Source organism: Rhineura floridana, chromosome 1, assembly GCF_030035675.1.
Source record: "Rhineura floridana isolate rRhiFlo1 chromosome 1, rRhiFlo1.hap2, whole genome shotgun sequence".
NCBI classification, from domain to species: Eukaryota; Metazoa; Chordata; class Lepidosauria; order Squamata; family Rhineuridae; genus Rhineura; species Rhineura floridana.
In genome coordinates this window covers 160,879,549-160,898,739 of record NC_084480.1, presented here as the reverse complement: position 1 = coordinate 160,898,739, position 19,191 = coordinate 160,879,549, and the positions used below count along the sequence as shown (strand labels likewise).

At 43.7% G+C, this 19,191-nt stretch overlaps 1 protein-coding gene across 2 annotated transcripts in view; it reads left to right on the top strand.

The window, feature by feature from the left end:
* Positions 1-3,404: 3,404 nt before the first annotated feature.
* The window catches only part of LDLR (low density lipoprotein receptor), a 36,633-nt gene continuing 20,846 nt past the window's right edge, over positions 3,405-19,191 (top strand). Inside the window, exons 1-5 of one of the 2 annotated variants that reach the window (XM_061582598.1) lie at positions 3,405-3,709; positions 14,709-14,831; positions 15,484-15,606; positions 16,549-16,926; positions 17,190-17,312. In XM_061582598.1, the coding sequence (XP_061438582.1) occupies positions 3,634-3,709; positions 14,709-14,831; positions 15,484-15,606; positions 16,549-16,926; positions 17,190-17,312 (823 nt within the window). In that variant the 5' untranslated portion in view covers positions 3,405-3,633. Of the gene's footprint in view, positions 3,710-5,140; positions 5,406-14,708; positions 14,832-15,483; positions 15,607-16,548; positions 16,927-17,189; positions 17,313-19,191 lie in introns of those variants that run through there. The other variant, XM_061582587.1, reaches the window with a different exon arrangement.

The window sequence follows — 19,191 nt, the reverse complement described above, 5'->3', positions numbered from 1 at the left end:
CATTCCATGTTCAAAAGCCAACAGCACTTACTTCAGCACTGGCAACAATACATCATCCTCCACAGCAACTGAGGGCAGCAAGCTGGGGGCAGTGGCGGGGAACTGGGCAGTTTTGTGTGGCACACACTGCTGACCTCCAACACCTCACCAACACTTCTCCCCCCCCCCCAGCATTTGCTGCCTGAGATGCCCACATCACTCTTCCAAGAAATGTGAAACAGGCGTGTCCATGAAGAGGACACAATCTGTTAGGAATGAAGGAAGACATCTATATAGGGCCACACCAATTTTTTGCCCTAAATATTTAGTGGGTAAAAAATAGACTTTGGAGGGGGACTAAATAGCCCTTGGAAACCTTCTTACTTCTCCTCTCCCCCTATTTTCTTTCACATCTGTTTGGACCCAGTAGTGTAGTGGCAAATTCAGAAGTGCAAGGTCCCTTAATGATAGTTACAACCATACCCCCTCCCATCACCCCCTTTTTTTCCTTGCTGGGTTGAGAATTAGTCGTTAATTCTTTTCCCACAACAACAGACATCCATAAGAGCCAGTCAGCATGAAAGGGAAGAGTATTAGCTGCTAAGAAGAGTCTTCTCAGTGGCTGACTCACCTCCTTTCACTCTGATTGGCTCCAACTATCAGGAACAACTATGGAACAACTATCAGGTGGATCCACAGTTGGCTCCAGAATCGACTCAAAGAGTGCTTATCAATGGTTCCTTCTCAAACTGGGCAGAAGTAATGAGTTGGGTACCACAGAGCTCGGTCCTGGGCCCAGTGCTCTTCCACATTTTTATTAACGACTTGGATGAGAAGGTACAGAGCATGCTTATCAAATTTGCAGATGATACAAAATTGGGGGGCACAGCTAATACTGTGGAAGACAGAAAGAAAATTCAAAGGGACCTTGATAGGCTGGAGCATTGGGCTGAAAACAACAGAATGAAATTCAACAGGGATAAATGCAAAGTTCTACTTTGCACAGTTATAAGATGGGGGATACTTGGCTCAGCAATACGACATGTGAGAAGGATCTTGGAATTGTCGTTGATCACAAGCTGAATATGAGCCAACAGTGTGATGTGGCTGCAAAAAAGGCAAATGCTATATTAGGCTGCATTAACAGAACTATAGTTTCCAAATTGCGTGGAGTACTAGTTCCCCTCTATTCAGCACTGGTTAGGCCTCATCTTGAATACTGCATCCAGTTCTGGTCTCCGCACTTCAAGAAGGATGCAGACAAACTGGAACGGGTTCAGAGGAGGGCAACAAGGATGATCAGGGGACTGGAAACAAAGCCCTATGAGAAGAGACTGAAAGAACTGGGCATGTTTAGCCTGGAGAAGAGAAGACTGAGGGGAGATATGATAGCACTCTTCAAGTACATGAAAGGTTGTCACACACAGGAGGGCCGGGATCTCTTCTCAATCGTCGCAGAGTGCAGGACACAGAATAATGGGCTCAAGTTGCAGGAAGCCAGATTTCGACTGGACATCAGGAAAAACTTCCTAACTGTTAGAGCCATACGACAATGGAATCAATTACCTAGAGAGGTAGTGGGCTCTCCAACACTGGAGGCATTCCAGAGGCAGCTGGACAGCCATCTGTCGAGAATGCTTTGATTTAGATTCCTGCATTGAGCAGGGGGTTGGACATGATAGCCTTATAGGCCCCTTTCAACTCTAGTATTCTGTGATTCTATGAAAGGACAAGGATGCATGTTAGAAGATACCTTTCAGTGGCTAACACACTCCCCTTTCATGATGATTGGCTCATAGGATGGTGGAGATATTTGGAACCTGCTGGGACCCTGCTCCCAAAACAGTGAGGAGTCTAAGACACACACCCCTGAGTCCCTGGACGACTACACCCCTATTTGAACCATAATTTAGTGCTTCTTTGGTAGAACTCCCTCACCTTCTTTTTCTTTGGGCTTTTTGCTCAATCAATACATGTAACCAACATGGTGTTCTTCAGATGTTGTTGGACTACAACTCCCATTGTCCCTCACCATTTGTGATGCTGGCAGGGGCTGGTGGGAGTTGTAGTTCAATAATATCCCTGCAGTACATGATGATCCTAGGGCTAGGCAATCAGCGATTGTACAATGGATGTGATAATTAATGATATCACAAAGCCAATCAGATTTTGGCAAGAGTGATGGCACTCTATGCAAATAAAATGACATCGCCCTTAATTATTTTCTGCCCTGCAAGATGAGGATCATCCTCTTTGCTTTAGTAATACAGGATCATGTTCTCATCTCCCTGTAAAGTTCCACCCTGTAAAGTTCCACCCTTGTTCTCTCTCTCTCTCTCATACACACACACTGATAAAAAGGGGGTTGCTAGGAGCAAAGTAAACACATTGCGCTTTTTTGATTACTACATTTCAATATTGTTATTGCCACAGGAATTGTATAATATAAATGATGACAGATAAGCCAACAGAATGTAGAGTGAGATGGAGGAAAATTCAAGTAGCAATTATTTCATAATGTTACATAGTGACTAGGTGGCATAGCTGCTGCTGGAGAAAGTTTCAGCTCGGAACCAAATGGTGGTTGTGTTTCATAGACCATTCTTATTTTTAAAGATGCAAATTGAAGAACAGCAAAAATGCCCAGATGAAGGGCTTGCAAAGCATATCTTAGGCTCCCACACCACCGGGCCTGGAGTGCATCTCTGGGTACAAAGGCAGTTTGAGTGGGCAGGTTTCCTTATATTATTGTCCCCAAATGCAATGTTTTATTTGTCCTCAATGGAAGAGCTGGTGGCCCCCAAATTATGGAATGATCTCCCTGACGAGGTGCACCTGGCACCAACACTGTTATTTTTTCGGCACCAGGTCAACTTTCCTCTTCTCCCAGGTATTTTAGCATGTGTTTTTAAATTGCTTTTTAAAAATGTGTTTTTAAATGTGTTTTTAATTGTTGTAAACCGCCCAGAGAGCTTCGGCTATGGGGCGGTATACAAATGCAATAAATAAATAAGAGCTGAGCAGAAACTGTTCCTTCATAGGAGAAAATTAGAGGGTGCCTTCTTCGGGGAAATACACAAGCTGGGCGCTAAACTCGTTGGCTTGCCTTAAAGAAGCGCCTGCTCCTCCGCACTGTGTAGCCCCACCTTGCGTTCTGTTTCTTGCTTCCAAAGTGTGGGATAGAACGCTGGGAAATACATTTTAGCGCGTTGTAAGAAACGGGTACATCAGAAGAAAGGAAAACTTTCAGAGACACGTACACAGGGAGACATTTAGTTTCTGGGGGCGCAAAGCGAAACGTACATTCCTAGAGAACGAAGGGACCGGAGTTGGAATGGTTAATATGCAGATATAGACGTCACATCATACGTTCGGAACTCCTCCTACTCGCAGTGAATTAGGCAGGTTTGAAAATCACCCCATTGGAAGCTCCTCCCCTCTACTTGCATGAGGGAGCAGCGCGGTGAAATTGTACAGATCTGGTGGGAGGCGGCCGCGTGCACGTGTGAGCCGGTGTTTGGCACTGTACGACCTACTTCTACAGCCACCTGCCGTGGGCTCTGCAGATTTGTGCGCGGGTCTTCTTGGACTCTCCAGGTGGGATCAAGACGTAGTTGAGAAAGACGAGACGCAAAACGAAGCTGCCAGCGAAACATGAGCCCAGGTGGACTGGAAACATCTTTGCTAGCCTTGATGGTGCTCAGGGCTCTCAGCCAGGTTTCTGGGAACGGTAAGAGCGAGAAAAAGATGTTTGAGCTTCTCTGTCGGAAACGAGACGTTGGATGCCGCAGTTTAAAATAAAATATATTGTAAAAGAGCGAGCAGGTAGAGAAAGCTGTACTTGCCCTTAAAGGGGCAAAGACTGGGGAGGAAAGAGGTGATGCACGAGACTCTCCCTTTTCTCAGCCTACTTACTCTTTTATGGCCCGCTAAGCAAGGGGGAGAGTCTACTTTTCTGTGTGGGAACTGAGACCGCTTCTTTCAAAGTAGGGTGTTTGTAGGGCATTTCAAACATCCCCTCCTAAAATCTGGCTCCTAAATACTTGACTCAGAACTGAGTCCCATTGAATGCTTAGGGCAGTTGGGCTACAAGTAACTTTCTTTGCTCTCTTTCCTTGCTGTTCTTCCCTTTTCCCTCGCACCCATAGGTAGCATCTTCCTCTTTTTGTTTCCATGCAGTAATGGGCTAGTGGTCAGTTGAACTATGGAGTTTGGAAGCGATCAATATTCATGACCCTTTATTTTTCTTTTATTCACCTGGATGTCGTCGATCATCTCATTCAGGGCAGGGCCCACTTGATTAACGAGGTCTACCACTGGGTACTCCGCCCTTTAACTTGGCCAAGTGGTACGAGCTCATACGCCACTCCCTCCTTACTACGAATCTTCCTGCCGTCGTGCTGCGGACCTTTCTTCAGGAGCAGACCCCCCCAATCTTCAGCTTTAACCGGGGGATGGGCGGAGGAGTTTCCTTCCACTCCCCAAGGATGATTTAGTAGCTGCGTTCCTTTGCTGTTAATGAGCAGACTTCCCTGGAGTCGGTTCAGGCTCTTAGTGATTTCGGATAGGATCCCAAGGGATCCGTTTGCTCTTTTTTCCCGTTAAGAGGCACAAATATTCACTGTGAGGAAGTTCTTAGTTTTCTCTCTCTCTTCCCCCCTGTCCCAAGGAGGGTTTTGCACTTGCCAGGACCACACACATGGGAAAAGGAGGTTAAATTTTGAATTGAGGAGGGCTTTCATAAAAAGCACTTAAGGCATGCGGGTGGGGCTCTGCATTAGGATCGTTAGACGAGGCTCCAAATGGAACTCTCGGCAGGAGGTGATGGCCTATAAAACAATTGCGGGGTGGTGGTGCTGTGAGTTACCTTCTGGCCCAAGGAGGTCTCCTTGAAAATGGGCAGGAGGTCACCTCAGGTGGGAAATAGCTGACAGTTTGATCACAGAGAGTAATGGCATCCCATAACATGTTTGCATCTTTTAATCACTGCTTTCTTTTTATATTTGTAAGTGGATGGATATTTAACAGTGGGAGCAGATGAGTGAGAAGTACTCGTGGGAAAGGAATGACCACACATCCCTTGTTTTCACAGGAGTTTATATTTCAGGACATGCACCTCTGTAGTTATCTCTTTGAAAGTTGCAGTTTTTTTGTGGGAAGAGGAGCTGTGCAGGGAATGAGGGTGCGTGCTGGGTGGGGTACTTTGGGCACCAGCAGCAGGCTGATGGAAATTAAGAAGGCTGTGAAGGGAGGCACCTCCACTCTCTTGCCACACGACGTCCAGCCAACCACTGCCCTGGCCTCACCCATTTGTTCACCTTCCCCTCACGCTCTACTCACCTATTGGTTTGTGGAGAAAACAGGCCACCCGTTGGTCCTTTCACATCAGCCAATGGGAGTCAAAGAAGAGACACCTCTGGCAAGCGGTATGTAATGTGAAGGGTTCTTTTCTGCTTGTTTCTGTGGTCTGTTCAGGGCCAGCAGCCTATCTGATGCCTCTCATAATTTCACCTTTGCCAGTCTGACATATCTGGCATGCTGTGCCCTTCTATTTTTTGTATTCTCTGCACATGTCAGCGAGAATTGTTATGAGAGCAAAGGACTACTTTGGTCTTCTTTTTTCAGATTTAACAAAGAAAAATGAGAAAAACAAAAGGAGTACATAAAAAGAAAAAAGAAATATATTAATAATCACGATAATAGTATCCACTGTTACCTCACATTAGAGATACAATTACCATAAGTACATTTCTCTTAAACATATAACAATGTAAGACCTCCAGATGTCCTAATGGGTATCCACATGAAACTGATGTAGAGATATGAAGGTCTGGACAAATTAAGAAAAAAACATTTCCCCCTATTTATCTCAAGTTTTTTCGGTTTTTTTCCTCCTGGCCCTTCACATCTCTAAATTGATGTCTATAAGAAATATGTTCAAATATAGCTGGGGCAGTGAGGCCCTCAGACCATTGCATGATAGACGATGGATGCTTATCCTTCCAGGCTTGAAGTACAAGTGTCTTAGCAACCACAAGGGCTCACAAAATTCACCTTTGTTTCATCTTACGACCATTAAACTCCCAAACATCCTCATTTAAAATTGGAGATACAGTTGGGCAATCCTGGACTCATAAGGCGTTACACTCATTACAGTCAACAAGCGTACAATCTGTGTTTCTGTGCACACATGTAGTTGTACACTTCTAGTTACACACATGTGAAGTTCAGTGAACTTACAGCCTGCATACCTGTGCGCAGAATAGTTGAACTGTACAGATCAACAAGTGTACACATTCTCACACAAATGCTTGTACATGGGTAGAGACAGCTTCTGCCAGTGTTTAATTATTATTTATTTATTAGATTTATATCCCACCCTTTCTCCCAGTAGGAGCCCAGGGCGGCAAGTGTTCAGTGTTATGTCTGAACAAGCCTATAGTGTCTTGTCAGTGCTTGATTGAAACGTGTATTTTAGTTTGACTGGTTATGTAAGACTTTGAACCGTTAATCTGTTAATGAAAAAATGCATGACAACACTCCAATTAGGATTGACCTAGTTGTAAGTTGTGTGTATATTTGCTCTTATTCCAGAAGCTCATTCTATGCAAAGCTTACACACATCTTTCACACAAAGATGTGAAAGGCAACATATCTCTTTACATGCAGCTGTTAATTATTGAGGGACTTGGGCTTGCCTAATGTGCCTGCCCCTTGGGAGCAAAGTTCTAAAGGATAGTAGCTAGCACCAAGTTTGACTGGCCTGGGTATTTGCTTTAAAAACTGCTGGGATAAACTGCAGTGAACTTCAGTCATGTTTACAAAAGGACACACTTGACCTTTGCAGTGATACTCAGCTGTTTTTGTTTGAAGCCCCTTTTAACTATTCTGATAATGTTAAGGTGCAACCCAGCACCCTGCTTCCTCTTTTTATGCAATAGGGGTTCTGAGCAATGAATCCTCTTAAGTCAGCAGGAGCACAGGTTCCCTTTTCTCTGCTTTAGTCTTGGGTAATAACAATAGACAGTGCTCATGGTCAACCTTCTCTCTATCCTCCAAGGAACATTTCTTGAAAATGAATGATACTGTTCAAGAGTAGGAAGGAGGAAATGGCGAATTGTGAAGGAGGAGCAGTCATCCTCATCTGGCTGCCCCACCCCAAACCATGCTGTGATGTAATGAGAACATCACACATAATGTGGCAAGTGCGTATTGTTGTATGAGGGCTTTCCTGTTTTTAACATCCCATTCTGCTGGTTACACACTTTGGTGCCAGGTGAGGGGGAGGAGTTGTTTGGGCCTGTATGATGATCCCATGGTTAAAGTATTCCCCAGTCATTTGTGCTACTACTCAGAACTTACAATCCTAAGCATATTTGTTGTTATATGCCTTCAAGTCGATTCTGACTTATGGCAACCCTAGGAATCTTTTTTTGGTTGTATTCATAGGGTTTTCATGGTAAGAGGTATTCAGAGGAGGTTTACCATGCCTTTCTCTGAGGCTAGTCTCCAGCTGGCTAGGGCCTGCTCAGCTTGCCACAGGTGCACAAGCCAGCCCCTTCCTTGTCTGCAACTGCCAGCTGGGGGGTAACTGGGCTCCTTGGGACTATGCAGCTTGCCCACGGCTGCACAGGTGGCAGGGCACATAACCCCTGAAGCACATTTACATGGATTCAAATCCTATCCAATAACCATGGTTAGAATCAGGGTGCAAGTGTGCATGCTGTACAGTCTTGCTCTTACTCACCCTTGCAACAGCTTTGAGGCAAGATCAGGAGATACTTGACCACATCCAAGCTCAGTACAATTACCACTGAAACTTCTACACTTTGATGGGGTGACTCATTCTGTTCTGATTGTAGACTTAGTAGCCTGGAAACATCTTACAACAGAAAGAGGCTTCTTTGTTCTAGTTTAGTGTCATTGTGTGATTTGTGCAATGTGACGTCCTTCCCCAGCACCACCTGTGAAGCGCTCACTTGGGGCTACCAGCAGACAGGAACGTCAGGTTTATTCTTACCCTTTACAGCTCTAGCACAGATCTCCCTAGATCCCACTGCTAGGCAGCACCACCAGTCACTTTCTGTAACCCAAACTCCCAGAGACTTTGCCTCAGTCTCTCTATAGCTTGTTACTTTGTGACTGTGTGCCTATGCTGTTCCCAACCCCCTTGTATCTTTATATTTAAAGCATACAACTCTGGGTTGCTCTGGATACTTGACTTGTTACAATCTCTCCCTTCACCACTGCCACCATTAGATACTGTTTCTGTTCAGCCTTGGTAATTACCTTGCCCTCCCTTCTGGTCTGTATATTCCCCCAGCCAAGGATCAGGCCTTTGGTAAACCAAATAAGTATTTATTGAATATCAGAAATAACAAGATTACTTAAGGAATGTTTCACAAGCGTATGGTTTCATCTATATTCTGTTAGGTACTTGACTTTTTACTAATTGCCTCAGAACTCCGACTCACTCTCAGCCCCACCACCTCCAAACCTCCAACCTCTCTCTCAACCTCTCAAAGACACCACCTCAACCACAACCTCCTAGATTCAACTGTCATTCTTCCATTTATACTCCCAGCCATTCAAACGCTCAGCATTCTACTGCTCATGTACTCCCGCCTCCTCTTTCACTCTACTTACCATATATCTTCTATATAAGGGAGCTGTTCCATCCTCTTGATCACTTTAGACTGGCAACCGCTCTCCAGAATTTCAGATGGGAGCCGGCACATCCATTGCCTTAAAACAGCTTTCTTCACCGCCGCCAGTACCTCGCAGTACCCCCAGAGGCAAGAAAGTGAGTGCGCGCTATCACGGGGTGGCTAGTCCCTTTGGAGGCATTCAGTGCATCATCAGAGAAAAGCAGACAGAGTAATCTTGGCTTTTGAAAGTAAGATATTTGAAGGAATTTCAAGTGAACAGTTCCTCTGCAAGTCTCTTGTCTCTAAGTTACAAAATGGAGGATGGCATTTTTGGGAGTCATGAAGTTCAGGTCTTGAAAAAGCTGAAGAAGAGCCAATTTGTGTCCTTTCGAATTGAGACTGTCTTACCTCCGGAGCAGAGCATATCTAGTATAAAAAACCTGGCTGAATGTGGTTCTCTTGTCATGACACATTTATATGTTTTTTCTTTTTTTTTTAATAATGTTATTTGTTATTTAATTTTGAAAATTGCATTATTGTATTGATGTATTATGATGTTATATTTGTGTTTTTGTAAGCCGCCTTGAGGGCCTTTTGGCCATAAGGCGGGGCATAAATTTAATAAATAATAAATAAATAAATAAATAAACAGCACTTACCATATGTACAATATAAGCAGGAACATCACATGCAACCACAAGCTCATAATTTTGGTATGCTTTAAAAAAAGAACAACAATAAAAGGCCAAATATGCATGGTGCACATTAATTACAGGAGTTCTAGACTGTGGGCATTTAATTAAAGCTGAGATCCCTAGCGTCTGTTTGCGTAATGAAAAGCTTCTAATCTATATGCAAGCAGAGGTATTTGGAAATGTAAGGGAGAGGAGAAGTGACAGAATTGGAAACAAATTTGTATTCAAATAAAAATGCAGTCAAATTTATTGTGTTTGCCACAGTAATGTTACAAGGATAGGCTCAAATGTCTTAGGCTTGATGGTAACAAGGCTGTAACTATTGCATCACCTGTGCTCCAGCATTCATCATGTTCACAAATATGTACAAATTGTGTTGGTTCTCCAGAGTTCATCTAGTTTATCAGTGCAGTTTCCTAACGCACCTGACAGCCAAGCCTAACCTAGTGTTATTTCTCTCCTTCCCCTTCATACTGGACTTCCAAATTGTGTGTTATATTTTATACAAGCCCTAAGAGCATCAAGAGTGTTTACTCCTGAAATACTGTGTTTTGCCTACTCATAGTTAGTAGTGCAAGTGTAGCCAACATGGTGCTTCAGATGTTGTTGAGCTACAATGCCCATCTTTCCTAACCATTGACCATGTTGGCTGGAGCCAATGGGAGTTGTAGTTCAACAACATCTGGAGGACACCATGTTGGCTACCCCTGTAGTGGTGGATCATTTTGCCATTTGAAACAATGTCATGTTTTTGAATTATGTTTACTTGAGCTTTTCTATTATTGCTAAATATGCACTTCTCATATTTGCCTTAATAATTTACAGGGAAGTTGATTTTACTTATCACTGAAAGTTGAGCAGTTCTTGTAGTAACCAATAAATGTTAACTCTTAAGGCTAGTTGTTAGAAATTCCATGGATAATCTGGTTGTTTCTGAACTCTTGATAATGCCAGGCTTTCATTTCTAGCCTTTAGTGAGGGAATTGCATTGAATCAGTAGGAGTAATCTTCATGCTTCAAAAATGAGGACTGTATATTTTATAGAAATTGGGAAAATATTCATATATTTTGTGTAGTTTATTCTACTTCTGCTAGTTATGGGAAGAGGACTGAAAGTATGCAGAGCATGGTTTTCTGACTTCTGGGAGTTTCCAATCTCTTCTGATTGGAAGGCTTGCACTTACTGATACCTTTTTTTGTTATTGTCTAATCTCCATTTTGGGCAGAATAGAGGCTCTAATTGGAGAAGACTTTTAATTTTATATTTTTACTTCACTTTACTTACCTCACATGCTCTGCCTCCATGGTCTGAAAACCAGTTGCTGGAAGCTGCAGGAGGGGAGAATGCTCTTGTGCTGAGGTCCTGCTTGCGGGCTTCCCCCAGGCATCTGGTTGGCCACTGTGACAAAAAGATGCTGGACTAGATGGGCCACTGGCCTGATCCAGCAGGGCTCTTCTCATGTTCTTATGCCTGTCATATCCTGTAATTCCTTTCATGCCTAATTTGTACCTTATCTCCTCAAGTGCTGGTTTCTTCCATCTGTTCTCCTTGCATCTTTTACATTCACCTTCCCCGCCCTGCTATAACAGCTTCCTTTGCTTGTATCTTTTTTTCCTATTCCTAGTTTTTTCACCTTTTTTTAATGACCTCTTTATCTTGCACTGGTAACCTCTAGGGTAGATTACTGTAATGTGCTATGTGGGGCTGCCCTTGAGGTTGATCCAGAAGCTGCAGCTGGTGCAAAATGTGGCAGCTAGACTGCCCACTGGGGCAGAGTATCGCCAACATGTCACCCCGCTGCTGAAAGAATTGCACTGGCTGCCCATTTGATGCCAGGATACCTGAAAGACCGTCTTATCCCTTATATACCCAGTTGATCACTGCGCTGTGCAGGTGAGGGCCTCGTGCAGATACCATCTTATCAGGAGGTCTGTTCCGCACAACATAGGAAATGGACCTACCCTGTGGAATTCCCTCCCCTTAAATATTAGACAGGTGCCACCTCTGTTATCTTTTTGGTGCCTACTGAAGACCTTTCTCTTTCAACAAGCCTTTCAAGTTGAGACCTTGTCCCAGTCTGTGTCTGTGTTGGAATTGCTTTTTAATATGTATTTAACCTTTTTTTAAAAAGATGTTTTGAAAGCTTTAAAAAAATGTTTTTAAAGATGTTTTAATGTATTTTAAAGTCTGTTTTTATGATGTTTTAAAGTGTTTTTAGTGCTTTTGTTTGCAGCTCTGGGCTCCTGCTGGGAGGAAGGGCGGGATATAAATCAAATAATAAATAAATAATAAATAAATAAAAACTATATAGTAAATAAGGAGTCAGATAAACTTTTGTGGATAATGATTAAAAACATATAGCAAAATCTGTTCAACTGGAAGGTAAGCTGTTTAATTATTGTTTTGTAAGTTGCCCGGAATTGGGCTGTATCTGAGCTCCAGAGATAAATAAAAACAGAAATAGCATGAGTCTATTGTACAGACATTAGGTGTGCAGATGCTTTGAATTGGGAGTTCCCAAATTGTGATCCGTGGAGAAGTTTCATTCATAAGGTTTGCTGCATGTCTATAGATTTGTCATTGAAGATAGGACAGCACATCCATTGCAATAAATTGATTTTTAATTGTATTTGTATTGCTGCTTTTATTTCTTATATATTGTGTATTATAGTATTCCATAGAATTCAAATTGTAATACAGTACACAATATATAATAAAAGAAGCAATGAAATACAATTATTATTTATATTTATTTATTTATTGCATTTGTATACCGCCCTATAGCTGAAGCTCTCTGGGCAGTTTACAACAATTAAAAACAAATATACAAATTTAAAAAAGCAATTAAAAATACATGCTAAAATACCTGGGAGAAGAGGAAAGTTAAAAATCACACAGCATTTAGCGCAGTGCATTGCTACAATAGTTGGAAAAATCACTAAGTGGTCCTCAAAGACTCTTCACAATCTTCATGTGGTCCATAGGAAAAAAGGTTTGGGAATCACTGCCTTAAATAGCACACACCTTGTAGTTTGGCTGAGGCTAAATGCAGATCTGTGAAACCATTCTCTAATTTCAAACACCCTTGTTTCCAGCAAAAAGGAAGAGGCTGGATTAATAACACTGGGTGTGTCCCTACATGGTGGCATGGGGTGCTTGCAGGGAGGATATCCTTGTTTGCCCTTTTTAAGGTGTGTTTCACCATGGGTAGATCGCCTGATGGAGAGAGCTGTTTGCTGAGGAGAGTCTTGTACAAATAAATATGGAAGGCTGTAAAAGTGTTAGAGCCTCCCATCGTTAAGTCGAATTATCTGTCTTTGCTAATAGCAGTGTAGAGGAGGAGGCAGTGATGTGACTGAAGTCCCCCCTCTGCTGCTTGTGTGGCTGACAGTGACAGATAACCTGAGAGGCTTGCCCTCCCCTCTGTGATGAAAGGCTGTGAGTTGGTTAGAGTGAGGAACAGCAACTCTGCATGACTCAGTAGAAATCTGTAATCTTCTGAGCAAGATGAATTGGTTTCAATCACACACACACAACCTTCTCAGTTTAATCACTTTCCCTATTTTGAAATATGCATATTTTAAATAAACATGCATTTAATTATTAGTTCTAATAATTATAATGTTTGAAAGTAAATAGAGCCTTTATGTAGCTAAAGGCACAGTTTTAAACCTTTAGCCCTGGAGGCCTACACGCTTCTTGTGCTACAGAATTACATCTGCTTATAGACAAAAGTACATATACTTGGGAGAAAACATAGGAAACTGCCTTAGTGTAAGACCATTGGTCCATCTAGCTTGGTATTGTCTACACTGACTGGCAGTGGTTGTCCAGGGTTTCAGAAGGGACATCCCAGCCCTGCCTTGAAAACCAGAGACAAAACCTGGGCTCAGTCAAAAACAGTCATTCATGTGGGCAGTGTTGGATGTTCCTGGTGAGATACAGGATAACATCACCTTGATTCTAGCACTTTTGATGACTTCCTACTCCCTGGCTCCCATTATAAAGCTACAATAGATGAACTATTATGCTGGATGAGGACTGATGACAATAAGTTTGTCACAGTTTGTTTATAAAGAAAAAACAGTCTTTTGTAAATGCATAAATGGGACATAAGCTCAATTTTAAGAGCATTGCATCAAGTTCAGATTCTGTTTTAACTAGGAAAGTTGTAGGTGAACCAGAAATCCCAGTTTGTATCCATCCTACTTATCCTCCTATGCAGAAGCTGCAGAGAGAAGACACCAAATTCTTTCTTGATTTTTGGAAGCATTGAGATTTTATATTGTCCTGAGCTGCATTTTGAAGAGTCATTATTATTATTAATTTAGGCTATCTTATTCATTTTCTTCAGAAATTAAATTTCTGCAGTGGGGTCCGATTGCTCACAGCCAGGGTCTATGGTGATGGCTGTACTTATTGCATGTCAGGGTGGCTGGCTCCTAGAAGAATGTGCGTCAAGGGTGGGGGGACCCTCTGACCTGTGGGCTAAATTTTGCCTGGCACAACTCCCAGTTTGGCCTGTGAGGCTGTTTCCCCAAACTACACCCACCTGTCTCCACATCTATTGTCATATGTGACGTCAAGTGTGGGACATGTAGAGACGTGGCTGGACTGGCTGTGTGACCAAACTCCCTGCAGGGAACTTGATCACACTACTGATCCCTGCAGAAAGCAGGCTGAGGTCACCACCTGTCTGCTGATAGGCGGTGACTTCAAGCCTACTGATCAGTGGCGCTTCAAGGCACTGTGGAGGGCTTTTTGCAAGTCCTGCGTGGTGCTTTGAATCCCAGTGATCAGCATCTGACATTGCAACTGTGTCTCTATCTGCAGCAGTAAGTAGGACACTCAAGCAGCCTCTGAAACACTGCAACATATTTTGCCAGATAGGTTGCTCTGAAGCTCGTGCTATGATCAACAAAATTTTGTTTGAGATGTTAACTACAGCTGGATGAGTAACAGTGCCTGTTCCCTGTCCCTTTCTGGCATCTGTTAAGCTTTGAAAAAGGACCATTTCACAGAACGAGTCTACATTCTTTATTTGAACGTTTAAGATTGTTCCCTTTATCTTATGTGCCTGGAGTTGGAAATCTCTCTTCAAACTCTAATGCCTAGAGTGGTAGTTGTTGGTTGTATGTGTCTACATAGTAGTGAGGGGAGACACTTGGTATATGTTCAGAAGTACTCTTCTGTTGTTGTTGGAAGTTCCAAGTTTGAATCCTGGTAGAGTAGAGCTGAATTACCCTACGATGAAGGTGCTGGTTGTTGTAACACATTAGTGTGATTCACACTTCAGAGGCTTTGTCTGCAGCAGTGGAAGGCATTATGAGGTTATTGTTTCATACCCCTTTCTAGTGGCTAATGAATTTGGCTTCTGTCTCGCAGGTATGGATAAGTGTAGAAGGAACGAGTTCCAGTGTGGGAATGGAAAATGCATCCCTTACAAATGGATTTGTGATGGCAAGGCTGAATGCCAGGATGGCTCTGATGAATCCTTGGATGCCTGCAGTAAGTTAACTAACGTTGACCCTGAGCAGCCTACTTTCTTCTCCTCCCTCTCCCAAATTATCATACATACGAGGGAACTGTGTTTAAACATTTGTGCATACTGTATAAGAAAACACTTGGGGTTTGGGATTCTTTAAAGTTCATGAAAGAGGGATGCGAAGACCCTGTCAAAAACAGGGGAACTGTTGCTGTGTGGGGATATGGAAGGGGCAAAACTAGATCTCTCTCCTGCCCCCTGGCCCAGCTGCAATATATACAATGCAGTTTGGTGATTTGTTCCTGCTTTGGCATGAGCACTCTGTTTTTTGTTATGTGAACTTCAAGCTCTTGACACTGATGAGCTCACAGCCTTCATGTACATTGTATTTGCATCATGCTTTTCTCCACCCTGGAGCTTGAACAGCTTCCTTCTCCTTGTGCACGCAGTGTATGGGTGGCTAATGCTGCACGCAGACTGTGTTGTTTTGGCACAGCATCCACGAAGAAGAAGTTGGGCAGCCAGACATGGCTGCTGGCAGAGGCTATTATGTAAAAGAAAGGGAGGGGTAGTGTAGTGCCATAAGCACTTGTTGTCTCTGTGTTATCCATGCAAGAGCAAGCACAGAGTCCTGATGCCGAGGTGACATTTTAACGTTGAACGTGTCTTTTTCAGAATCTGTGACCTGTGAGCCACGGCAGTTCAGCTGTGGTGGCCGCATAAATCGTTGTATTGATATGTCCTGGCGATGTGACTCGCAAGCAGATTGTGAAAACGGCTCTGATGAAGAGGACTGCCGTAAGTCAGGCTGTGGGCTCTATAGCCCTGTGTTAGGCCTGCCACAAATGTTTTGGGGGCAGGAATGAAAGTGGATAAAACTCCTGGTTTCTTGATTTAGGCCAGTTTTGGAGGCCAGCATTTTAAAGGCTGATGTTGCGATAACACTACATGAGACCATGTCAGTTGTAACTGAATCAGCAGCCCAGAGACTCCTTTGTTGGACCACCCCAGGTTACCAGTAATCTTTACTGGCAAATTCCTGCTATTCCGTGCCTGCCAGTTGTCTCTCAGTGAAAGCTACCGTGGCTTTTCAAGAGCTACTTCTGTAAGAAAGATCTTAACCTATTCTGCCCTGCTGTAGTCCAGTTTGTCAGCCCTGCTAGTTAACCTTCTGAAGCAACAGGCCCAGGCATGCATTGACTCTAAAAGATCAATGGTTGTTGCTCTGATATAGTGGAGTGAGGTCCTAGTTGATGGCCCAAATGGAACTGCATGAAAATTGAATCAGCTTGACACAGGTTTAGTAGAATGTGTACCCTTTCTTAACTGATAAAATTATTGTTTGGAAGAAGGGTAACAGCCAGGCTTTGGCTAGATAATTTATGAAACCACGATTTCACTTTTTGATAACTTTTTAGAAACAAAGGAAAAACTACCAAAGGAAACTGTTGAGACTACTTTGTTGAGTTCAAGTGGCTATAACTGCAGTTGCTTGCACTCACCTCTCATTTTCCTTTCATTTTAAACTCCCTTGGAAATTTTAATTGAAAGCCAACTAGAAATGATCTAAATAAGTTAATTGAGATTGTAAGATCCTCAAGTCAAGGATCTCTCATTTGCTACTCTCTCAAAGCCTTTTGCACATTGATGGTACTATTTTAAAAAGATGTATACTGCAGCCACTGAACTACCCAGCAGGCACAGAATGTGACTTGATGTTCTTGTCCTTTGCCCTTATAGCCCCTAAACATTGTGCTGATAATGAGTTCCAGTGCCAAGATGGGAATTGTATTGCTTTGGATTTTGTCTGTGATGAAGACCATGATTGTGAGGATGGGAGTGATGAAGAAAACTGTGCTGCCCCAACCTGCAACCCTGAAATGTTTCACTGCAACAGCTCAGAGTGCATTCCTAAGCTCTGGGCCTGCGACAATGATGCCGATTGTAAGGATGGATCAGACGAGTCACCTGAGCACTGTGGGGTGCAAGAGAGGCCATGGAAAGACAACCCTTGCCCTCCATTGGAGTTCCATTGTGGAAGTGGCGAGTGCATCCACCAGCGCTGGCAGTGTGATGGGGGCTTTGATTGTAAAGACAAATCAGACGAGGCAGACTGTGGTAAGTTCTTGGAAGCATGGCAGGGGTGCCTATATTACTTTGGGGGCTAGATGGGAGGTTATGATGAATGTGTCTCATTTTGCTACTGGTACAGTGATGGGGCCATTAGTCCGCATGCTTTGGTGTGCAGGGCAGTTCACAACATGAGTAGCCACAACATATGACCTAGAACCATAGTATACTGCACATCATGCAGGCCTTTGGATGATGAATGTTCAGCATAAAGAACCTTGCTCTGTTTAGAAGTCTGCTTTTTCTCCTAGCTAAGGTTACATGCCGCCCAGATGAATTTCAGTGCAATGATGGAACATGCATCCATGGGAGCCTGCAGTGCAACAAGGAGAATGACTGCAAAGACATGAGTGATGAGATCGGCTGTGTCAATGGTGAGCACCCTGTGCTGGTTTTATGGGCCTAGGACAGACTGGAGGTCTGGCTTGGGCCGTCACTGGGCAGACAACTATATGTGCCGCCCTGGGCTCCTACTGGGAGGAAGGGCAGGATATAAATCAAATAATAAAATTAATTTTTTTAAATAAATAAATACTACTTTTTTGGGGAAAGGTGGTAGGGCTGAAGCTTAAGGATCAGAGGGCATGATCCAGGCGTTTGGGAATCAGGAGGTGGTAATCCAAGATAAACGAATGTCACAAGTGGAGGCAATAGTGGTGGGATCTGAAATAAAAAGGGGTTTATTTTGTGGTCAGCAAGAAGCTACTGAATAAAAGGGAATCTTGTTTAATCACAAGGAGATGACACCCAAGGAGTACACTGGTAAAACAATATATCAAACCCTAACCCAGCTCAGGAGAGCCAGTGTGGCGTAGTGGTTAGAGTGTGGACTACAACCTGAGAAACCAGGGTTTGAATCCCCACACAGCCATGAAGCTCCCTGGGTGACCTTGGGCCAGTCACTGCCTCTCAGCCTCAGAGGAAGGCAATGGTAAACCACCTCTGAATACCGCTTACCACGAAAACCCTATTCGCAGGGTCACCATATGTCGAAACTGACTTGAAGGCAGTCCATTTCCTTTTTCAACCCAGCTCAGAAAAAACCTAAGTTGAAACATTGTCTGTGAGGGGAAACAAATCTTTTTTGAGAATGGAGGTTTTAGGTATGAAAAAGGAGGAACTCCTAGAGAAATGTAAACTGTTAAATCTCCCTTATGAGGGAAAGTCTGTAGATGAACTGAAACTGATGTTAATTGATCACCTTAGATGGTGGGGTGCTGGAGAAGCTAGAGTAAATCCAGACAGACCCTCTCCTATGAAAATGAACCTTCAATATCTAAACCGCCCAGAGAGCTTCAGCTGTGGGGCGGTATACAAATGTAATAAATAATAATAATAATAATAGAGTTTCAAAGAGAGAAACTGACAGCACAGTTGCAACAAAGAGAGATGGATAGATTGAATTGGAAAAACAAACGAAGTGGCAAAACAGAGACAAAAAAGGTAGAAAATTGGAATTAGAAAAACTCAAATTTAAAAAAGAAAAGCTGTTCAGAGAATAGAGGAGGACTGAGGAAGAAGCTAGACCTCCTAAAATGTCCCCTAAGGATTTGCTAGATAGTGCTGGAGGACATTCCTCAATAGGGATGACTCCTCCTCCTGGTCGTGACAGGCAGGGTCTCTACGCTTCTTGGTATCCTCTCTTGGGGGAGGAGTCGTCCCTCTCTCCAGACCGGCCCTGCCTGCGGTCAGTGAAGGTCGGGAGTTATTCTCTCCTCTCTAATCTCAGAGCTTCTGCCTTTTGTTTTCTGCTTCTCCCTCTTAGTGTCTTTTCCTATGCTAATCTTCCCCTCTCCTTACGTTTGTTTTACTTACTCCCCGCCTGTTTCCCGCCCCTTCCCTGCCTTCCCTCCACGGGTCTGGGGCTTGTGAGGTTAGGCTGAACCCGGCTGGTTCACAGGCGTCGGAACGGAGGCCGAAGAAGGGCGGAGCGCGGCTAGCAGCAGCGTACCAGCTGTAGCAGCAGCTGCCCAGGCGGGAGACTCTACCCTTGCTCCGCGGAGCCGTGTTTCTGCAATGCTCGCGGCTCCTGGCTCCCCCCCATCACCAAAGGCTTGCCTTGTCATCAGAGAATGTCTCAGCAGGGGGTTGAGCAGCGCCTGCTAACGCGGCTCGCCTGTGAAGCGACTTCCCGTGCTTGTCCCTCAGCGTCAGGGAGTCAAGGCCACCATATTATGGCCTCACCCGCTTCCTCCCTGCCAAGAGCCCTGCCACGTGGGGGAGGCAAGGGACCTAGAGGAGTCACGGCAACCA